The sequence below is a fragment of the Schistocerca cancellata genome, chromosome 3, assembly GCF_023864275.1.
Source record: "Schistocerca cancellata isolate TAMUIC-IGC-003103 chromosome 3, iqSchCanc2.1, whole genome shotgun sequence".
Taxonomy (NCBI): domain Eukaryota; kingdom Metazoa; phylum Arthropoda; class Insecta; order Orthoptera; family Acrididae; genus Schistocerca; species Schistocerca cancellata.
Window position 1 is genome coordinate 590165956 of NC_064628.1, and position 18764 is coordinate 590184719.

General features: G+C 37.4%; 1 protein-coding gene across 1 annotated transcript in view; it reads left to right on the forward strand.

Annotated features, from left to right (window-relative positions):
* Positions 1-9211: 9211 nt before the first annotated feature.
* The window catches only part of LOC126176445 (uncharacterized), a 155578-nt gene continuing 146025 nt past the window's right edge, over positions 9212-18764 (forward strand). Inside the window, exon 1 of the mRNA XM_049923601.1 lies at positions 9212-9295. Coding sequence (XP_049779558.1) covers positions 9212-9295 — 84 coding nt within the window. The remainder of the gene's footprint in view (positions 9296-18764) is intronic.

An 18764-nucleotide genomic window follows, 5' to 3' on the forward strand; every position in this document is an offset into this window, starting at 1 on the left:
GCGTCATTTCTGTGGCAAAACACAAGAGCCTAAAGATCTACCGCCAGAGAGTATGGAATTTGATAGACTGTGGCTGAAGCATATGTCCAGACAAGGACAGGTTTCCACTCCGGGGTCAGCAGTTAAGCAGGTTGCTAATGTATATTCAATTATGCAAGCCAAAAAGCTTAGTGGCAAAATATTAAAAAGGCGAAGAAAGTTTTTTGATCAAATAAAGTAGAAAACGATACTGTAATAGGTACATTTATAAATGAATATTACACCAGAGTATATAAAGATTCATATTGGTGATGTTATCCGGAAACAAGGCTCAACTTATTTCTTTATCAATAACGCACATTGAGGTTATATCAAGAGTAGGGTCAGATTATCCAATAATAAATCTGCGACGTTGGAAATAGGCTGGAGTACTTGAATCCATGAAGAGAAACCCAATAATTCAGAATTAATCCATAATTTTCGAAATAACATACATTAAACTGCAAAACCAATGTGCAATAGAAAAATGATAGCTGTCCTTCGTCAGAGAGGTCTACGTCCTACCCAGCATAGACGGCCTCAGTAAATGAACAATGAACATGTGGAACTAATATAGAAAAATATCTTATTGTAAATGCAGGAATTACAAAGTCTTGACCTGGAAGTAATTTTGTTTTAAATATGTCAGGGGGGACACTACATATACTTTTTAATTTCTGTGCGTAACTTATTTATTTTGCACATTAAACATGACTATCATCAAAAGCAATCAATTTTTTAACGCTGTAATATCCAAATATGCACATTTCCCATGTAGGTACACTATCCTCGTTAGCTTTACATGAATTATAACTAGATTGATTGGTAGATACTGTCGAGATATAATTGCTTGGTTTTTGTTTCCCTTCATAATGTATAGCTTTTTATGTTTTTGAATGCTACAGATAAAATTTATATATAGACTTTCGGAGAGTTCCGCAGCATCCATGGGACTCATTCATTTTTCGTAACAATAGTGTTGATACAGTTCCAAAATTTTCGAACTGCGGTAGTATTTGAGACACAAACCGACACTACACCGTAGTCACGGCCGCCTGTATACAGGCCGTGTCGTAGTCCGTAGTGATTGATCATCGTTGCTGTGAGTGATGCTGCATGCTGTCAGACAATCACAGACAAGTGCGCTAAATCACTGCATCCTCCATCTAATATAGGTGGTCGTGGCTAAGCAGTAACGGGATATTAGACAAAACATGGATGTTAGTGATGTTTATGCATTTGTAAAAGTGATCCGTTGCTTGTTAGTGCTATGTGAATGTGAGTAGTTACTTAACGGAGACTTAATACGATCTTTTCCTTTTTTTCTTATAAAGTGTCTAATGTGCGGTTTCTAGTTTTGGCACCCGATAATTTTTTTGCATATGTCTACGTATTGTCATCGATATTCAAAGCATATTAATGATATAACCAAAAATGTAATAAATTTGGTGTTACGAGGCTACATTGTTGTTTGATTACGTTAGAGTAAACCCAACCGCACCAAATATGATCAACATTGTAAAATGATGGAACCGATCAAAAATAAGTACAATATTGTGTTTGCAGTGGTAGAATAGTGAAATTCATTTAGCTGTCAGTGAAATGGGAAAAGATAAAGGCACAGTGTCTAGACAAACGCACGCATTCCTCGGTAGCAACTCTAGTGTAGCAACAGAGAAACATTAGTCGACACGTAAATAAACACCAAATTATAGCTTAGCCACACGAAAGTGAATTTCCAGCAAACCTGCGTCATAAACGAAGTCATAGGAAATGTTTGCTGCGGTATAATGATTTGGGACTTTACCATCACAATGGTTTTGTTGTTCACTTTGCAGAACGAAAAACAACTAAGTAAGGAGTGTCAATACATTCCCGATGTTTTTGATGCACGCTAGTTATGTACAAATTATCACAATACAAACCAGACAGAAAATGAACTGTACAATTTTGACCGTATGATGATTTGGTCGATTGGACGTTAAAGCCAAATCTTCTGTCTTTCTTTATCTTATTTACGATTTCGAACTGTTATTAGTCTGTCTCACATGGGATGTAAATAACTGATTTTAATTTTTTTGCAGTCTTCACAACTGAACTATGACACTGTAGGCTATTTGTAGATAATATGGGCAACTCACAACAGAAGTCCCCATAGCAATTGAGGGATTGAACCAGCTTTTGAAGTCACATCAATTAGATTACACATAGTGATTCTTGAATAAATATTTTCAATTGGTCTAGTGCTATAACCTTACAGAAACAGCACCTTCCAATAAAAGATTTTTGTGTCAGTGTTGAAGGGCACTGGCAGGTAGTGATTGATTCATTGACTTTTATTTGGATCTGTTTGACTTCTTCATGTGCAGTCTGTGTGTACTTGTAATATAGGACAAGTCATCATAAAATCTCTTAATATTTAACCTAGGCTATGTATTACAGTTCAAAACAAATTAGGGAAATATGATAGTAACATTACACAGACATTAACCCCATATTTATATTTAGTTCTCAAAGTTATTTAAATTACTTTAGATCAGGAAACTACAGCATAGTTTAAATAATTTTGCATTTAGCTGTTGATTTATATTGAAGTACTAAAATTATTTTTGTAGACAGATAAAAACAGTTCACACATAATAATAATAACAACAACTTATTCCCCATTATTTACTAACTTCTTTACACATTAAAATTCATTTTGCATTAAATAATTCTTAAGGAGTTTCAGGGACATTGCTGTCATACAGTTGCATAGATTCATAGGCAGACCTTATCCATTGTGTTTGAGTATCAAAGATCCAAATAAATATAGAAGCATTATTTTATTTAGGAAGACTTAATGGAGCACTGAGTTATAACTTCAATTGCACAATCACCAGCTAAATCACAGGAATACTGAAAAGCAATTATCCTGGCCAAGAAGGAGTTCCCTTAAATCATGTTCCTTAAAGACTTACTTATTCAATAACAACATTAATAGTAACACCATTCAGTTATCTCCTTCCAGGGATTTCCTTTTATTAACGCGTAACTTAAAAACAAAATACCGAAAGGATACAATGCTACACACCACATAGGCTCATAGACAGGCAATTGTAAAATAATGCTAGAAATACTTCATCTTTTGGGCAAATTCCTCTTTCAGAAATAGAATGCACACACACACACTACTGTCACTATCTCTAGTTGCTATGGCCTCACAGCTACTGACATGAGCAGCAATCTAGCTGGGGTGGGTAGTGGGGACGAGGAGGAGGCATAGGGGTTTAGATAACAGGGTAGGTGAAGGGAATATGCCTGTGAGAGCATGCAGGGATGTGGTGGGGACAGGATAGGGGTGTGAGGTGCAGCATTGGGAGGCCGTGGTGAGGGTGGGAGAGAAGAGGGGTGGTGACAGCTGCAGAGAGAATCTCTGCTCTTGTGGACCAACACCTTCTTGAACCTGTAACCTACCCTCCTATATAAAAGAAACCTGTTTCATCCACCAACTCTCCGCAGTTCCTGTTTCTTTACCACCCGTCGTTCTGCCCATAGCTGTCTGTGCCGCCATCCTGTACATTAATATACCAAAAGCCCATTGCTTTGTCACTATTGAACACTACCTTTCCCAGTGCACGACTGAGTCCAAACCTGCAACCTCCTTTCTGGTCACCATGATCAACTATGTCTTCACCCATTGTTACTTCTCCTGTGAAGGCATCACCTACAAACAAATCCTTGGAACAGCAATGGATAGCCACTAACCTATTCATGGTCCACCTAGAGAAATCCTCCCTAACCACCTAGAATCTCATATCCCTCACCTGCTTCAGATTCGTTGAAGAGATGTTCATGATCTGGAGCAAGTGTGTGGACACACTGTCCACATTCCTCCAGGACCTCAATACAATGTCCTCCATTTGCTTCACCTGGTCCTCAGCGCAACAAGCCACCTTCCTCGATATCGACCTCCCCCTCAGCAACATGAATGTGCCCTTCACTGCTTGAGGAGAAGTCATGTCCATCATAAATCTATAAAATAATAAAAAAAAATCTGGTGGTCATGATAAAATATCACAAAATTAAAGAGTGTGCTTCCGAGTTTAGAAACATGTTAAGTTTGTGTAACCAGACGTTTATCAGCAGAACATTTCATGATATGTTGAAATAGACTGAAGTTAAGCTTTGTTTGAGGAAGGAGATAAACAAATACTGTCAAATGTCCATCCAATTTCAGTTTGGCTAGAATTCTCAAAAATTTGAGAAAAGGTAAATATAGTTGGCTTTTTAACCATATGGCAACACATAATATATTATGAAAGTTACACTTTGGATTTCTCAAGATTTGTGATATTGCAAAGGCTATCTACATAAACAGCGAGAATGTACTTAATTCATTAGACAATAAACTGTGGACCACTGGTATATTTTGTGATCTGTCAAAGGCAATGCCTTTTTAAGTAAACTAGAATGTTATGGTGTAACAGGAAATGCTGCAAAATGGTTCAGATCCTATATCTGTGACAGGAAACAAATGGTGGTCATTAGAAGAGAGGCATATATCAGGCATCATCCAACTGGGAACTAATTTCATGTGGTGTCCCATAAGTTTCCATTGTAGCACACTATTTACTGTGTATATCAGTGCTTTCTCATCTGTAACATTACCAGATGCTAAGTTTTGTTTGCAGCTGATGCAAACATTGCAGTAAATAGGAAATCAATCATACTTTTAGATAGATCAGTTAATTAAATTTTCAAGGATGTTAATAAATGGTTCATAGCAAATGTTATGTCACAAAACTTTGAAAAAAAAAAAAAAAAAAAAAAAAAAACGCACTACATGCAGTTTAGAACTTGGAAGATGTTTCTTGCTAGTATAAGCCTCAAATATGATGACAAAGAGAAATAGTTGACAGTGTTGAATGCTTGGGATTATGGCTTGATAATAAATTCAGTTGGGAGGAGTATACCACAGAACTGATAAAGTGTCTAAACAAATCTCTTTGTTTTGTGAAGGAAAACCTCATCCATAGTAAGTTGTAATATTTATTATTACGTATATACTGCAGTTTACTATGGACCATATTTCCCCTTACGAAATTTTTAGAGGTTGTGGCCAGGCACAAAAACAAAATTGTATATATCTATGTGCAATGCAAATGTTGTCAGTCTTAGGTGTATAAAAATAAAAAAAACTATGCTAGGCTATGCTTACTTCATTCCATAATGTCATATTGGGTTATTTTTGGGGTAACTCATCAAGCCAAACTAAAGTTTTCTGGATCCAAAAATGTATAGGCATAATGTGAATTATTTGTTGTGTGTACTTGAGCTCATAACTCCAAAATAGTGCACTCTGCTGAAAACAAAAATAAGGCAGTATGGAAGATTGTGAAGCAGGAAACTGGTACCAGGAAAATGAATCTGTCAGACTTGAAAACCAAAGAGGAAGGGACTCTAATAAAAGACCCAATGTATTTGGCAAACTATATAAATGATTATTTTAGTAGCATAGGAATAATATTACAGGAAAATTTTCTAACAGCCCCTCAGGTCAAAAAGCCAAAAAATGGTGTATCACACTCAATGGTGTTATTCCCTACAACACAGGAAGAAGTCTATAAAGCTGTCAGCAAACTGAGAAACAAAAACTCAGCTGGTCTGGATGAAGTCCCCATTTTTATAATTAAGGACTATATCAAGAGCCTACTTCCACCTTTAGTTGATATTATAAATCAATCTTTCAAGCAGGGTTACTTTCCAGACTATTTAAAATATGCGAAATTACTACCTCTCTTCAAAAAAGGTGATGCAGGAATAATTGAAAATTATAGGCCAATTTCTCTACTATCATGCTTTGCAAAAATATTAGAAACTATTATGAAAGATAGGCTAATGAATTATTTAAATAAATACAACTTATTGTCTGTTGACCAGTTTGGATTTCGATCAGGGAGAAGCACAGAATCAGCAACAGCACACATCACAAAACACATTCTAGAAGCATTAGTTAAAGGGAACTACACAACAGGTATATTTCTTGATCTAACTAAAGCGTTTGATTCAGTAGACCACAACATATTGTTAAATAAGTTAGATGAACTTGGAATAAGGGGACGTGTGAACAAATGGTTCCAGTCATATCTAAAAAAATAGAAGACAGATAACTGAAATCTCACATATTTCAAGTTGCTCAAACTATATTGTAAAGTATAATTCAGATCCAAATTATGTAAATATAGGTGTCCCACAGGGTAGTGTCCTTGGCCCAGTACTATTCCTCATTTACATAAACGACTTCCCACAGAGCATCAAGCATGGACAAACAATATTGTTTGCAGATGACTCAAATGTTCTAATCAGTGACAAATCACCAGATGCACTAAAAGAAAAAGCCAAACAAACACTAAACAGTGTACGTGAGTGGGCATCCAGAAATAAACTAACACTAAATCTTAAAAAAAAAACAAATGCTGTTAACTTCTATGTCTACAAAAAACCACACTATAACAACTTTAAGTTAAACAATGAAACTATAGAATGTGTAGACTACACAAAATTTCTTGGTATGCATGTTGACAGTCAGTTAAAGTGGGAAGAACATATTAAAATACTTAGTAACAGAATCGCTACAGTATGCTATGCTCTGAGAATTCTGACTGCAGTTTGTGATACTACATGTGTCAGATCTGTATATTTTTCTTATATCCACTCTGTTATTACCTACGGAATAATATTTTGGGGAGTCAACAGTAAAAATATTCAAATAGTTTTCAAATTACAGAAAAGAGCAATTCGTATAATAACCAAGAGTGGCAGTAGGGCTCACTGCCTTGAACATTTCCAAAAGCTGGAAATCCTAACTGTCCCCTGTGAATACATTTTTCAAAGTATTATGTATGTAAAAAAAAATATTGACTGCTATATGAAAAATTCTTTAGTACACAGCTATGAAACTAGAAACCAATACAATCTGCATCTAGAGAGAAAAAATAAAGTTAAAACTCAGCAGAGCTTGTTGTACAATGCTGTTAAATTATATATTAAATTACCCCAAAAAATAAAAGATATTGACACAATCGGACAGTTCAAAACAAAACTAAATTATTTTTTATTAAGTAAAAGTTATTACACAGTAATGGACTATCTGAATTAAAACATGTGTAATTAAAGTAGCCTGCATTGTAATACATGAGGAAATAATTATAATATGAAATCAAAAATTGTACAGTACTATAAGAAAATTACAAATTACACAAGGATATAAAACTAATTTAAGATACCTCAAAAATGTGTGTAAATACAAATTTTATGTGTATAATTGTAGGTATATTGTATTGTATATGATTTTGCTGACGAAATCAACACAATGTAAATTGTTACATGGATTAATAAAGAAATCAGTCAATCAATCAATGAGAACAACCTGCAGAAGCCTGTGTAGGGAGCTGGAGATGTTAATTGCTGCTTCCTGAATATTTATACCCTTATTAAATTTGTCATTAAAATGCATGCCTTTTTCAAACAATGGTTCAGTGCATCTAATTAATACTGTAACTAAAAATAATCTTCACAAAGACTGAAAGTTATTTATTTTGGTCTAAAAATTGTCTTTTATTCAAGAAAATACATTTTCAATGACATACCAGCAGCCATAACATATTTAAATTCTAATGAAGTTCAGTTTAAGAGCTGCCAACAGGATTTATTAATGGCCAACTTCTTCTACTCTATTGATGAATTTCATAGTAGAACCAACTGATATGTATTTGTTACTAGTAATATCAAATAATTCAAGTGTTAATATAGTCTGGCTCCTATCATTGTAAGTAAGTGTTATAAAATGATTTTTCTGTTTGATGATGCATGGTTACAATAGCCTAAGATTTATCATATGCATCTCAGTGTACTGAACACTTACATGTTTACTTGCAAGGTAGGCCTATTTATTACCTTTTAACTCTAGCAATACCAAGGCATTTTCCATTACACACATTACAAAACGTGGGAGGTTCCTTTATGCCCACAAAAAATCTAAAAATAACAAAATTCATTAATTGTTGTTGAATTATCTTAACAATCTACTTTTTAAAGAGGTACTGATGTGTTCATGGAGTCTAGAACCTGAAAATACCTTTTAGCACATCTTACCAATATCAGTGCACTTCCAACAACATATACTACTGCCTTCATGACCACAAAAAAAAATTGAAAATGCTGGTCTTGTTACTGTTAACTTTTACTCTCAACATATTGTTTTTAAAGAGATATGGACATGTAAGGCTCTGAACCTCAAAATACTGAACACAGCATTCTTCGGGGAAAGTGACATCAGCTTGCTTAAATTTTTGGGTTACGTTTAGCTGAAAAATTTAAAATATATGGAATCTGGTAGAAGAATTCTTAAAGCAGTAAATATTTTTCTTTCAAAATTTTAAAATAAAAAGTAACTGACTACATTACAATATTTTCAGAAGATGAAAATAAAGTAACCTCACCCCCAGCACATGGTATTGCAAGGGTTAAGTGAAAATATGTTTCAGATTTTTGTGACGTATTCCACATTCATGAGGGTCTCATCACTTGGAGTCTGTGGGAGGTACATTATCACATTCCTTTGTAATTAGTGTGTTTTTCTGACGTGATCTACATTCAGGAACACCACCTCACAATGGATGTATTGGAATGGAAAGTACTTCTAATGTAACCTACCACCTACGATAGTCCTGTCAAGGTCCTGTCAAAGGTAGTACCACTCGAAAGCAGTCATGTGGTCTACAAACCTAGGTGCAATCACTGAGCTACTTTTACATGGATATGACAACTAGCAAGCTGTCTGTTCACATGGATAGTCACTGCCAAACTTTTCATTCTGCCATTCCCAGCTTCTAGTGGACTTGTCCGACAGCACACTGATTCAACATGACACCAGATGCAAAGTTGCTGGCATCATTGGCCATCCTCTCCTGGAAACACAACACAACCCACTACATCTTCTCCACTCGACACACAGCAGCATTCCTCAATGGATAACCATTATCATCATCTACTTAACTGAATCAACTTACTCACGAAAACTCAACAAAATCAGTTTCTTTTCCTTGAGATCTGACTGGAGTCTCTGTGCTTCAAACAGGAGAATGAAACAATATTACTGGTAACCCAAAAACCGTCTGAGGAGCTCACCACAGCATGACATCCTTTAACAATGCTGGTGCAACACCCTTCTGATGTGTATACAGCAGCTTCTGAGAAACCACCAACACGTACACAGCATTCACATACCAGCAAGGTTAGTAACATACCACCTACTCAAATGTTTCCCCCCTCCCACCCTTCACCCCGTGTGTCAACCAACCTTGATTTCTCCTCAAATGATATTCACCCAGTGTGCCATCAGAAATGGAACAGTGCACCAGGTCTCAACCATGGAGCTATAAGGCATATGCACTGCCAAGAAAAACAATCACCATGCCTCCCTCACTAAAGTTCTGTATGGCAAGTTATTCGCTCTTCCTGTTGACTTCCTGCTAGAAGTGCCTCTGACGGAAACCCCCGAACTTCCCACCCTCATCATTAGGGTAAAAGAACACATTTCTTATGTTGAGATCCCACCTTCACAACCTCATAGCATCCCTGTAATTTTCCTCCATATGGCACTAGTAGTTTGCAAGCATGTCACACTTTCTGACGATACAAGTTACTCAATAAATTCCTGGTCATCAAAGATCCCGAATGTGACTCTGGGAACGGTTTCATCAGCTGGTTTTCACATGTTCCTATAAACTTCCCAGTGATGTGGACAGGGCAGCCATCAAATCACAGCTGCCCCCCGACGGTTTTCTCACAACCACTGCCCCCAGAACATCACATCCCTCTGCCATCACAATCGAGAAACACAAAGAACATTCCTCGCAATCTGACCCCATCAGAATGCCCCCAAAAACAGACATTCCACAACAGTTTTGCCACGGCCAGATTGACGCCCACCCACACACCTGCAAGATTATCACCTTAATGCTGTGCAACAGTAGCCAGACCTTGGTAGCTCTGACACATCTAGTGCAGATACTACTATGTTCGATGCCCACAAAACATCAGCCACTACTATCCCACATATGCCATATTATTGCACCGTCATCAGACCACAGCAGTCACCTTCCCCCAGTACTGCACACAATGGGGGGAGAGGGGAGTGGAGAGTGGGCTCCATGGGGACACCATGTTGTATAACCCCACTGACAATTGATCTTGCTTCACTAGGGATTATCTGTGGAGCTGACTGTGTAATTAGTGCACTCTTTTGTTTTAGATCAAGCTGACATGCTTTCTTGCTGTGTACCATTTGAGCAGAATACAGCTTTTATTCCGTGCCATATCATGTTGTATGTATTTTGCACTGTACTCTACTGTACGGTTTTACAAATTAAATAATTTCTCATTGGGCATAGGCACAAATACCCTTTACACAGAAACATGCTGTAAGCAGAGGCGAACTTGACACGAATATAAAAAAATTCTATTACAAAATTCCCTGGTTATTTCCGTCTTATGCCCAATTTGTTATGCTCTTCATCTCTGTTTATTTTTACTGAATACGTCAATGATATTTTCAATGTCCATATATCTTTCTTTGTGGATATTTGCAAGAGCCAATCCATTTAGTCTCACCTGCCCCATTGTGTTACGCAAATAAGTCTTTATTCATCTCAAAGTAGAGGAGCTTTGTTCAGGAGTGTTTGCAATAACAGGAATAGTCCCAAATATTAAAAGTAAAGCATATACATTTGGGAAAGCTGCTTGTCACAGTTCTTTAAATCTTCAGTTGCTGTTTCAGATCTTTTACTTTCATCAATCCACTTTTTCTCCTGTATTTTCAGCTCTCCTTCTGAATCTGTTGAATTAATATATTTGCCGATTTCTGAAGTAATTTTATCCAGCGTAATATGATACCCCACTGGGGGGGGGGGGGGGGATGTAGCTCCCATAGCCCCCCCCCCTTGCCACCACCACCCTGGCTCTAAGGATAATACCTGGTGTTCATCCTCAACTTCTTGTACTTGTAGGCAACTGTTTGCAAAATTAGGCATAGTATAAACAACCACATTAATCTCGTACGAGATTTCTTAAATTGTGAAAAATCAGGCACAATTTGTAAATAGTGTTAGCATTCATAAATGTAACACTAGGAACACAAAAGGCCTCCACTATCTGTAACTTAATTTTACTTTTGTAAAGAAAGGAGAAAAGTTTGCAGTCATAAAAATATTTGACTGCCTTCCCTGTGAATTAAAGGTGCTAGCATATAATGAATTTTTGAAAAACAAACTGAAATTATTTTTACTTGACAACTACCTCTAGTCCACAGCTGAATATCTGAGTATGTATGTGGTTGGCTTTCACTGATGAGACGTTGTTATAGTTTGATACACTGATGGAAAAACAACACCAAACAGTAATTAATGTAGAATAATGAAATTTTGGGTATAAATTAGTCTAGGTAACATATTCAAGTGATTAGCATTGCTAGATCACAGGTTGATGTAAGCACGAGGTAAGCCATTGCAAATGTAAAATGCTGGTACATTAATAACCAGTGTAACTGCAGGAATATTGAATACAAGCATGCAAATGTGCAGGCATTGTGTTGTACAGCTGCCAAATATAAGTTTGTGGGGTGGAGTTCCATGCCTGTTGCACTTGGTCAGTCAATACAGGGATGGTTAATACTGTTTCTGGATGATGCTGGAGTTGTCATCTGATGTTGACCCATATGTGCTCGACTAGTGACACATATGGTGATCAAGCACATGAAGGCAACATGTAGACACTCTGCAGAGCATGTTGGGTTACAACAGCAGTTTGGGGCGCTGATGACCTCGATGTTGAGCGCCCATAAGCCCCAACACACCACCACAGCAGTTTGTGGGGTGAGAATTATCCTGTTGGAAAACACCCCCTGGAATGCTGTTCCTGAATGGCAGCACAACAGGTTAAATCATGAGACTGATGTACAGTTTTGCAGTCACGGTGCATGGGATAACCATGAGAGTGCTCCTGCTGTCATACAAAATCGCACACCAGACCATAACTCCTGATGCAGATCCAGTATGTCTAGCATGCAGAGAGGTATGTTGCAAGATCTCAACCGGACACCTTCTAACCATCAGTTGGCCATTAATTGCACTGAGGCAGAACCAACTTTTATCAGAAAAGACAGCAGACCTACACCCTGCCCTCCAATGAGCTCTTGCTTGACGCCACTGAAGTCACAAGTGGTGGTGGCTTGGAGTCAGTGGAATGCATGCTACAGGGAGTCTGACTCAGAGCTGACCATGAAGTAACTGATTTTTACCAGTTCATTGTCTCACTGTAGTGCCAACTGTTGGTCAGATTGCTGCTGCAGATGCAGTACAAGGTGCATTCAAGTTCTAAGGCCTCCGATTTTTTTTTCTAATTAACTATTCACTCGAAATCGATGAAACTGGCGTTACTTCTCGACATAATCGCCCTGCAGACGAACACATTTTTTACAACGCTGACGCCATGATTCCATGGCAGCGGCGAAGGCTTCTTTAGGAGTCTGTTTTGACCACTGGAGCATGGCTGGTGAATGTGCGGCCACGGAGAGTGTCTTTCATTGTTGGAAAAAGCCAAAAGTCACTAGGAGCCAGGTCAGGTGAGTAGGGAGCATGAGGAATTACTTCAAAGTTGTTATCATGAAGAAACTGTTGCGTAACGTTAGCTCGATGTGCGGGTGCGTTGTCTTGGTGAAACAGCACACGCACAGCCCTTCCCGGACGTTTTTGTTGCAGTGCAGGAAGGAATTTGTTCTTCAAAACATTTTCGTAGGATGCATCTGTTACCGTAGTGCCCTTTGGAACGCAATGGGTAAGGATTACGCCCTCGCTGTCCCAGAACATGGACACCCATCATTTTTTCAGCACTGGTGGTTACCCGAAATTTTTTTGGTGGCGGTGAATCTGTGTGCTTCCATTGAGCTGACTGGCGCTTTGTTTCTGGATTGAAAAATGGCATCCACGTCTCATCCATTGTCACAACAGACGAAAAGAAAGTCCCATTCATGCTGTGGTTGCGCGTCAACATTGCTTGGCAACATGCCACACGGGCAGCCATGTGGTCGTCCGTCAGCATTCGTGGCACCCACCTGGATGACACTTTTCGCATTTTCAGGTCATCATGCAGGATTGTGTGCACAGAAATGCCAACTCTGGAGGTGATCTGTTCAACAGTCATTCGGCGATCCCCCAAAACAATTCTCTCCACTTTCTCGATCGTGTTGTCAGACCGGCTTGTGCGAGCCAGAGGTTGTTTCGGTTTGTTGTCACACGATGTTATGCCTTCATTAAACTGTCGCACCCACGAATGCACTTTCAACACATCCATAACTCCATCACCACATGTCTCCTTCAACTGTCGATGAATTTCAATTGGTTCACACCACGCAAATTCAAAAAACGAATGATTGCACGCTGTTCAAGTAAGGAAAATGTCACCATTTTAAGTATTTAAAACAGTTCTCATTCTTGCCGCTGGTGGTAAAATTCCATCTGCCGTACGGTGCTGCCATCGCTGGGACGTATTGACAATGAACGCGGCCTCATTTTAAAACAATGCGCATGTTTCTATCTCTTTCCAGTCCGGAGAAAAAAAATCGGAGGCCTTAGAACTTGAATGCACCTCATACAATGCACCAGAACCAGACACCAAACATGATGGTCTTCCTTCTCAGTAATGCCACGTGGCCATCCAGAACCTGGTCTTCCTGTGACCATACCTTCTTGTGACCAACACTGCCAGCAGGGGTGCACAGTGGCTACATTCCTGTCACATCTTTCTGAAATACTGCAGAAGGAACATCAAGGAACATCCAGCTTCTTGTAGCTGTATTATACGACCTAATTCAAACTAAGTGAGATGTTGATATTGGCTTTTTATGGCCTTTTTTAAAGGCATCCCTGACATCAACTCACCACATCCAATCTCAAAGGTAGCTGTTACTCACTACTGTCACAGGCATGTATTTAAATCAGATCTGATAACATGCCTACGAACTTTTGTTTATGTTGCACAACTTCTTAGTGTTGCAGTTTTCTTCGTTCACTGTTTAAAAAAATAAAAAGAAGAAGAAAAAAATCTAGTTCGCATCTACATCCATATTCTGCAAACTCCTGTGCACTGCACGGCAGATGCTACTTCCCATCATACAAGTTTTAAGAGAGCTGCTTCCTATATTTGAAATGCTATGGTGCACTTTTACTAAAACTTTTTTTTTTGTTTTTTGTTTTTTGTTTTTTGAACCGCTAAACACACCAGTTGTCTATGACATACAATTTTTCTGAATTGTTTTCAGTGTAACATTTATACATAATATTCAACCATGAAAACATCTTTACATTGAGACTTCTATCCCTTGTGCTGTGGGTGATATGCTACATGTTAAAAACTGCAAACTTATCTTGGTTTTTAAGTCAAAACCCATATGCATGTACTTGTAAATACGTTTTTGGTTATAAATATGCTGTGCGGGCGAAGAAATAATGATGAAATGTTAACAATAATTTTTTTAAATAATATCTTATTCATATATCTAAGTAGCTCATTGTTTTTGAAAACTAGTTTACTTATTGATAGTTGAGAACATTAAAACTAAGACCTGTAATCCATTTATCTTAAGTTGATGCACTCAATAATTCCTAGTGAAATATTAAATCAAAAACAAATGTGAGAGCTACAAACTTGGTTTATTTGGTTTTCTTTCTATTTTCTTGGCAACAATCAAGACAACACATATAAATTTGTGCAACCTTTGTATAATTAAAGCTTACGAGCTGCACAACATGAGCAGCCCCGCCCCCCCCCCCCCCCCTCAGTCTCTTTCTCTCTCTCTCTCTCTCTCTCTCTCTCTCTCTCTCTCTCTCTCTCTCTCTCTCTTTTTTCAGGTACAATTCTCTTAATTCTCTGCTGCACTCCTTATAAATGTGTAGGGATACTTTTTTTGTTTCTTTTATGTCATCATCTGGGTCTGAAATGTTAAAAACCGTTATCTAATTTGTCCAAGATGGCCACACTAAAATCAAAATATGCCCAATAGAACTTACTGTTAATACAACCACTCAAACATCTGGAAATACAAGGTCTGTTCAAAAAGTTCTGGAACATTCATAATTTCATGTCATTTGTGTATTGGAGCAAACTGTGGCTTGTGTCCCTGCAAGTGTGTGTGTTTAATGTGCAACTGCCAGAAGTTTCATTGTTGTATGTCTGTTAGTTATTGTTCAGTGCTGTATTGAGTAGAACACTGTGTCACACAGTTTGCGAATTTTGAGATGGCAGTGTTACAGGAGCAACAAGTCTGCATTAAAGTTTGTGTGAAACTCAAGAAAACCTTTACAGACACACACCAAATGATGCAGGAAGCCTTGTTACAAGTGGTTCACATGGTTTAAAAATGGCCGGGTGGAAGTTAAAGGTGACCCTCATTCAGGATGCCGTTCTACATCTACCGATGACACTCATGTCAAGAATGTCAATGAAATTGTGCATGCCAATCAAAGATTGACTGTCCAAGAGGTTGCAGAAGAATGCAACATTTCAGTTGGATCATGTGATGAAATCCTGACACAGCATTGTGGAATTCAACTTGTTGCTGCTAAGTTTGTCCCATGGCTCGTGAGCCAAGTCCAGAAAGACCTTTGCCTTGCAATCCATGTAGAGCTTTAGGATCACGGAAATGAGAGTAAGATGTTCCTTAAGAGAATCATAACTAGTGATGAGACGTGGGTCTATGGTTGTAATGTTGAAACCAAGGTTCAATCTTCACAAAGGGTCAGAAAGGTTATCTAAGATCAAAAAAAGCTTGTCAGGTCAGGAAAAAGTGTCAAAGCCATGCTGATAGTTTTCTTTGACTTTGAAGGATTAGTTCATCATGAATTCATTCATTAGGGACAAATGTTAATTGAAGGTACTATCAGGACATGTTGCAATGCCTAAGAGAAAATATAAGAAGGAAACAGCCTGAAATATGGTGAGAAAATTCATTGCTCTTGAATCACAATAATGCACCCACACATTCATCCCTGTTTGCGCATGCCTATTGCACAAAAAACAAAGTCACTGTGCTGCCTCATCCTACGAATTCTCCAGACTTGCCCCCTGTGGACTTTAAGAATTCCCAGAGTTGGAAACCCCATTGGAAGCACAAAGATTTGCAACGATAGATGAGATAAAAGAAAATCCACAGACGGCACCTCACGTAATCCAGCAAGAGGTGTACCAAGACTTCTTCTGGAAGTGGAAATGGCATTGGGAGCGGTGTATCAATTTTGAATGAGACTATTTCAAAGGGGACCATGCACAATAAGTAAAAGGTAAGCATAGAAAAATTTTGTGGACAAAGTTCCAGAATTTTTTGAACAGACTTCATATCTGACTATTTAAAATACATTAAGGACTAATCATTATGCTTAAAAATGGTTGTGTATTAATGTTTATAGACGTACCTCAGTTATTCCCCCAGAGCTTATGTAAAACTTCCCATCCACTGAGCAAGTGCAGTGCCGATACACACATACTGTGTCAGTGTTTGCTGAAACTACGCAGAGCATGCTGTCTATACTGCATGCAGCACCTCTCCCATATTTACCCTATGGAGCATGGGAAGAAAGACTGTTTAAATGACCCTATGTGTGCTGTAATTAATCTGATCTTGTGCTCATGACCTATGAAGGAGAGATATGAAGTATGTTGGAGTATATTCCTAGATTCATAATTTAAAGCTGGTTCTGTGTGTACTGTAATTAATCTGATCTTGGGCTCATGATCTATGCAGGAGAGATATGAAGTATGTTGTAGTATATTCCTAGATTCATAATTTGAAGCTGGTCCTCTTAACTTTGTAAGTAGTTTTTTAGTGATAGTTTGTGTCTATCGTGATGCCTGCCAGTTCAGTTTCTTCAGTATCTGTGTGACATGCTCCCAAGGGTCAAGTAAACCTGTGACCACCCATGCTGACCTTATCTGTATAATTTCCCTGCTAGCTCTATTTAGTGTGACCATTCTCTCACTACAAAGTGTTATACCCAGGTATCTGTGCAAGTCATCTGATTCCAGCTCTGAGTGATTGATACTGTAGTCTTATGATACTATACTTTTTTGTTTTGTGAAGTACACAGTTTTATGTTTTTGAATATTCAAACCAAGTTGTTATGCAAATGGCTAGCTGGATAACTATGTTTTGACAGAGAAAGTGTATCTCCTTTGTAAACCTTCTGACATATTCCACATCATGATGAGATTTCATGAATCTGAGTTCTCACTGAACATGCATTGTCACTGAACATGAGAAAAGCTAAACTAAACTTCATTTAAGGAAAAAATGGAGAAGGAAGTCATTTGTGTTAATTTCAAAGGAAATTTCAAGGAATTTGTCTTAAGCAGTTTAGAAAAACCATAAAAAACCTAAATGTGGCTGGTTGACTGGATAGAAATTTGGACTTTTGTCTGCCACAGTGTTAGTAGACTGGTACCACATTGCTCATTTTATATTTAGAGATAATGTCTGTGAGTACAACAGATTCTTTTGTGCTCAAACTATGTTCTCTTCTGGTGTGTTCTTTGTGTTCAAATAAATAAAAATATCTGTGGAAGTTATGATGAATTTTGACATTATATTTTTTATAATCAAAACTATTTCCTATTTACCTCGTAGTGGTGATTTTTCATTATGATTGCATTAAATGAAATTAATGATTTCATTGTAGTTGTTGTGTTCTGACTGATCTCAAAATTTAAAAAACTAATTTTTAAATTTAATAATATTACAGATGTTTACATATTTTCAGTTAAAACTAAAAATATTCATTTGAAGAAAATGATGATTATCAATTTGTGTTTTGGTTTCATAATAATTTCAGAAGCAAAAAGAGACTAATATCTGTATGAATTGTAGTATGCCAACAAATTTGAGAAGAGCTTTTGATCTGTTTGGAAATTAGAGAGCACTGAAAAGATAGACAACCTGTACCTATATGAGCACCACATAACCACAGAGTTAGAGTAGTCAAACATAAAATATTACACTCCAGCATCTTGCTCATGTAGGAGTAATATTGGAAAAGGAGGAGTTATTTCATACATTAACAGAACACAAGTTCAAAAAGATTGAGACTAGTAGATTCTGTAGTGATTAGAAGTGTGTGCTCATGAATTAACACTGAAAAGTAGTTCACTTATAATTGTAACTAGATATAGATCCCGCTGGGAAATTTTTAACAGTTTATGAGGAATTTGGATTCCTTACTACACTATCTGTCAGACAGTAGCAAGCAGTTCATAGCCTGTTGTGGCTTCAATGTAGATTTCCTAAAGGATTTTGTTGGGAAAAATGATCTGGGAGCCTTATTTGGATACTAAAATTTGGTGGCACTAATTACCTTTCTAACACATTTCATAAAGAGAGTAAGATTCTAATTGGCAATGACACACAGATACCCAGTAACAAATGCTCTCCAATGCACAACTTGTTAGGGTAAATAATACAGTGTCTTACAGTATAGATACTCCTCAGTGGAAATTAGAATAATTAATAACTTGATGACAAATATTTTTAAGAAAAGTGTACAAGAGATGACCAGGCACAAAATTTATATGGAGCAAATGCTGACATAAAAATTAATCTATTCCATGATAATTTCGTATCATTGTAAAATAGCTTTCCATGTAACCTAATCAGAAATAAC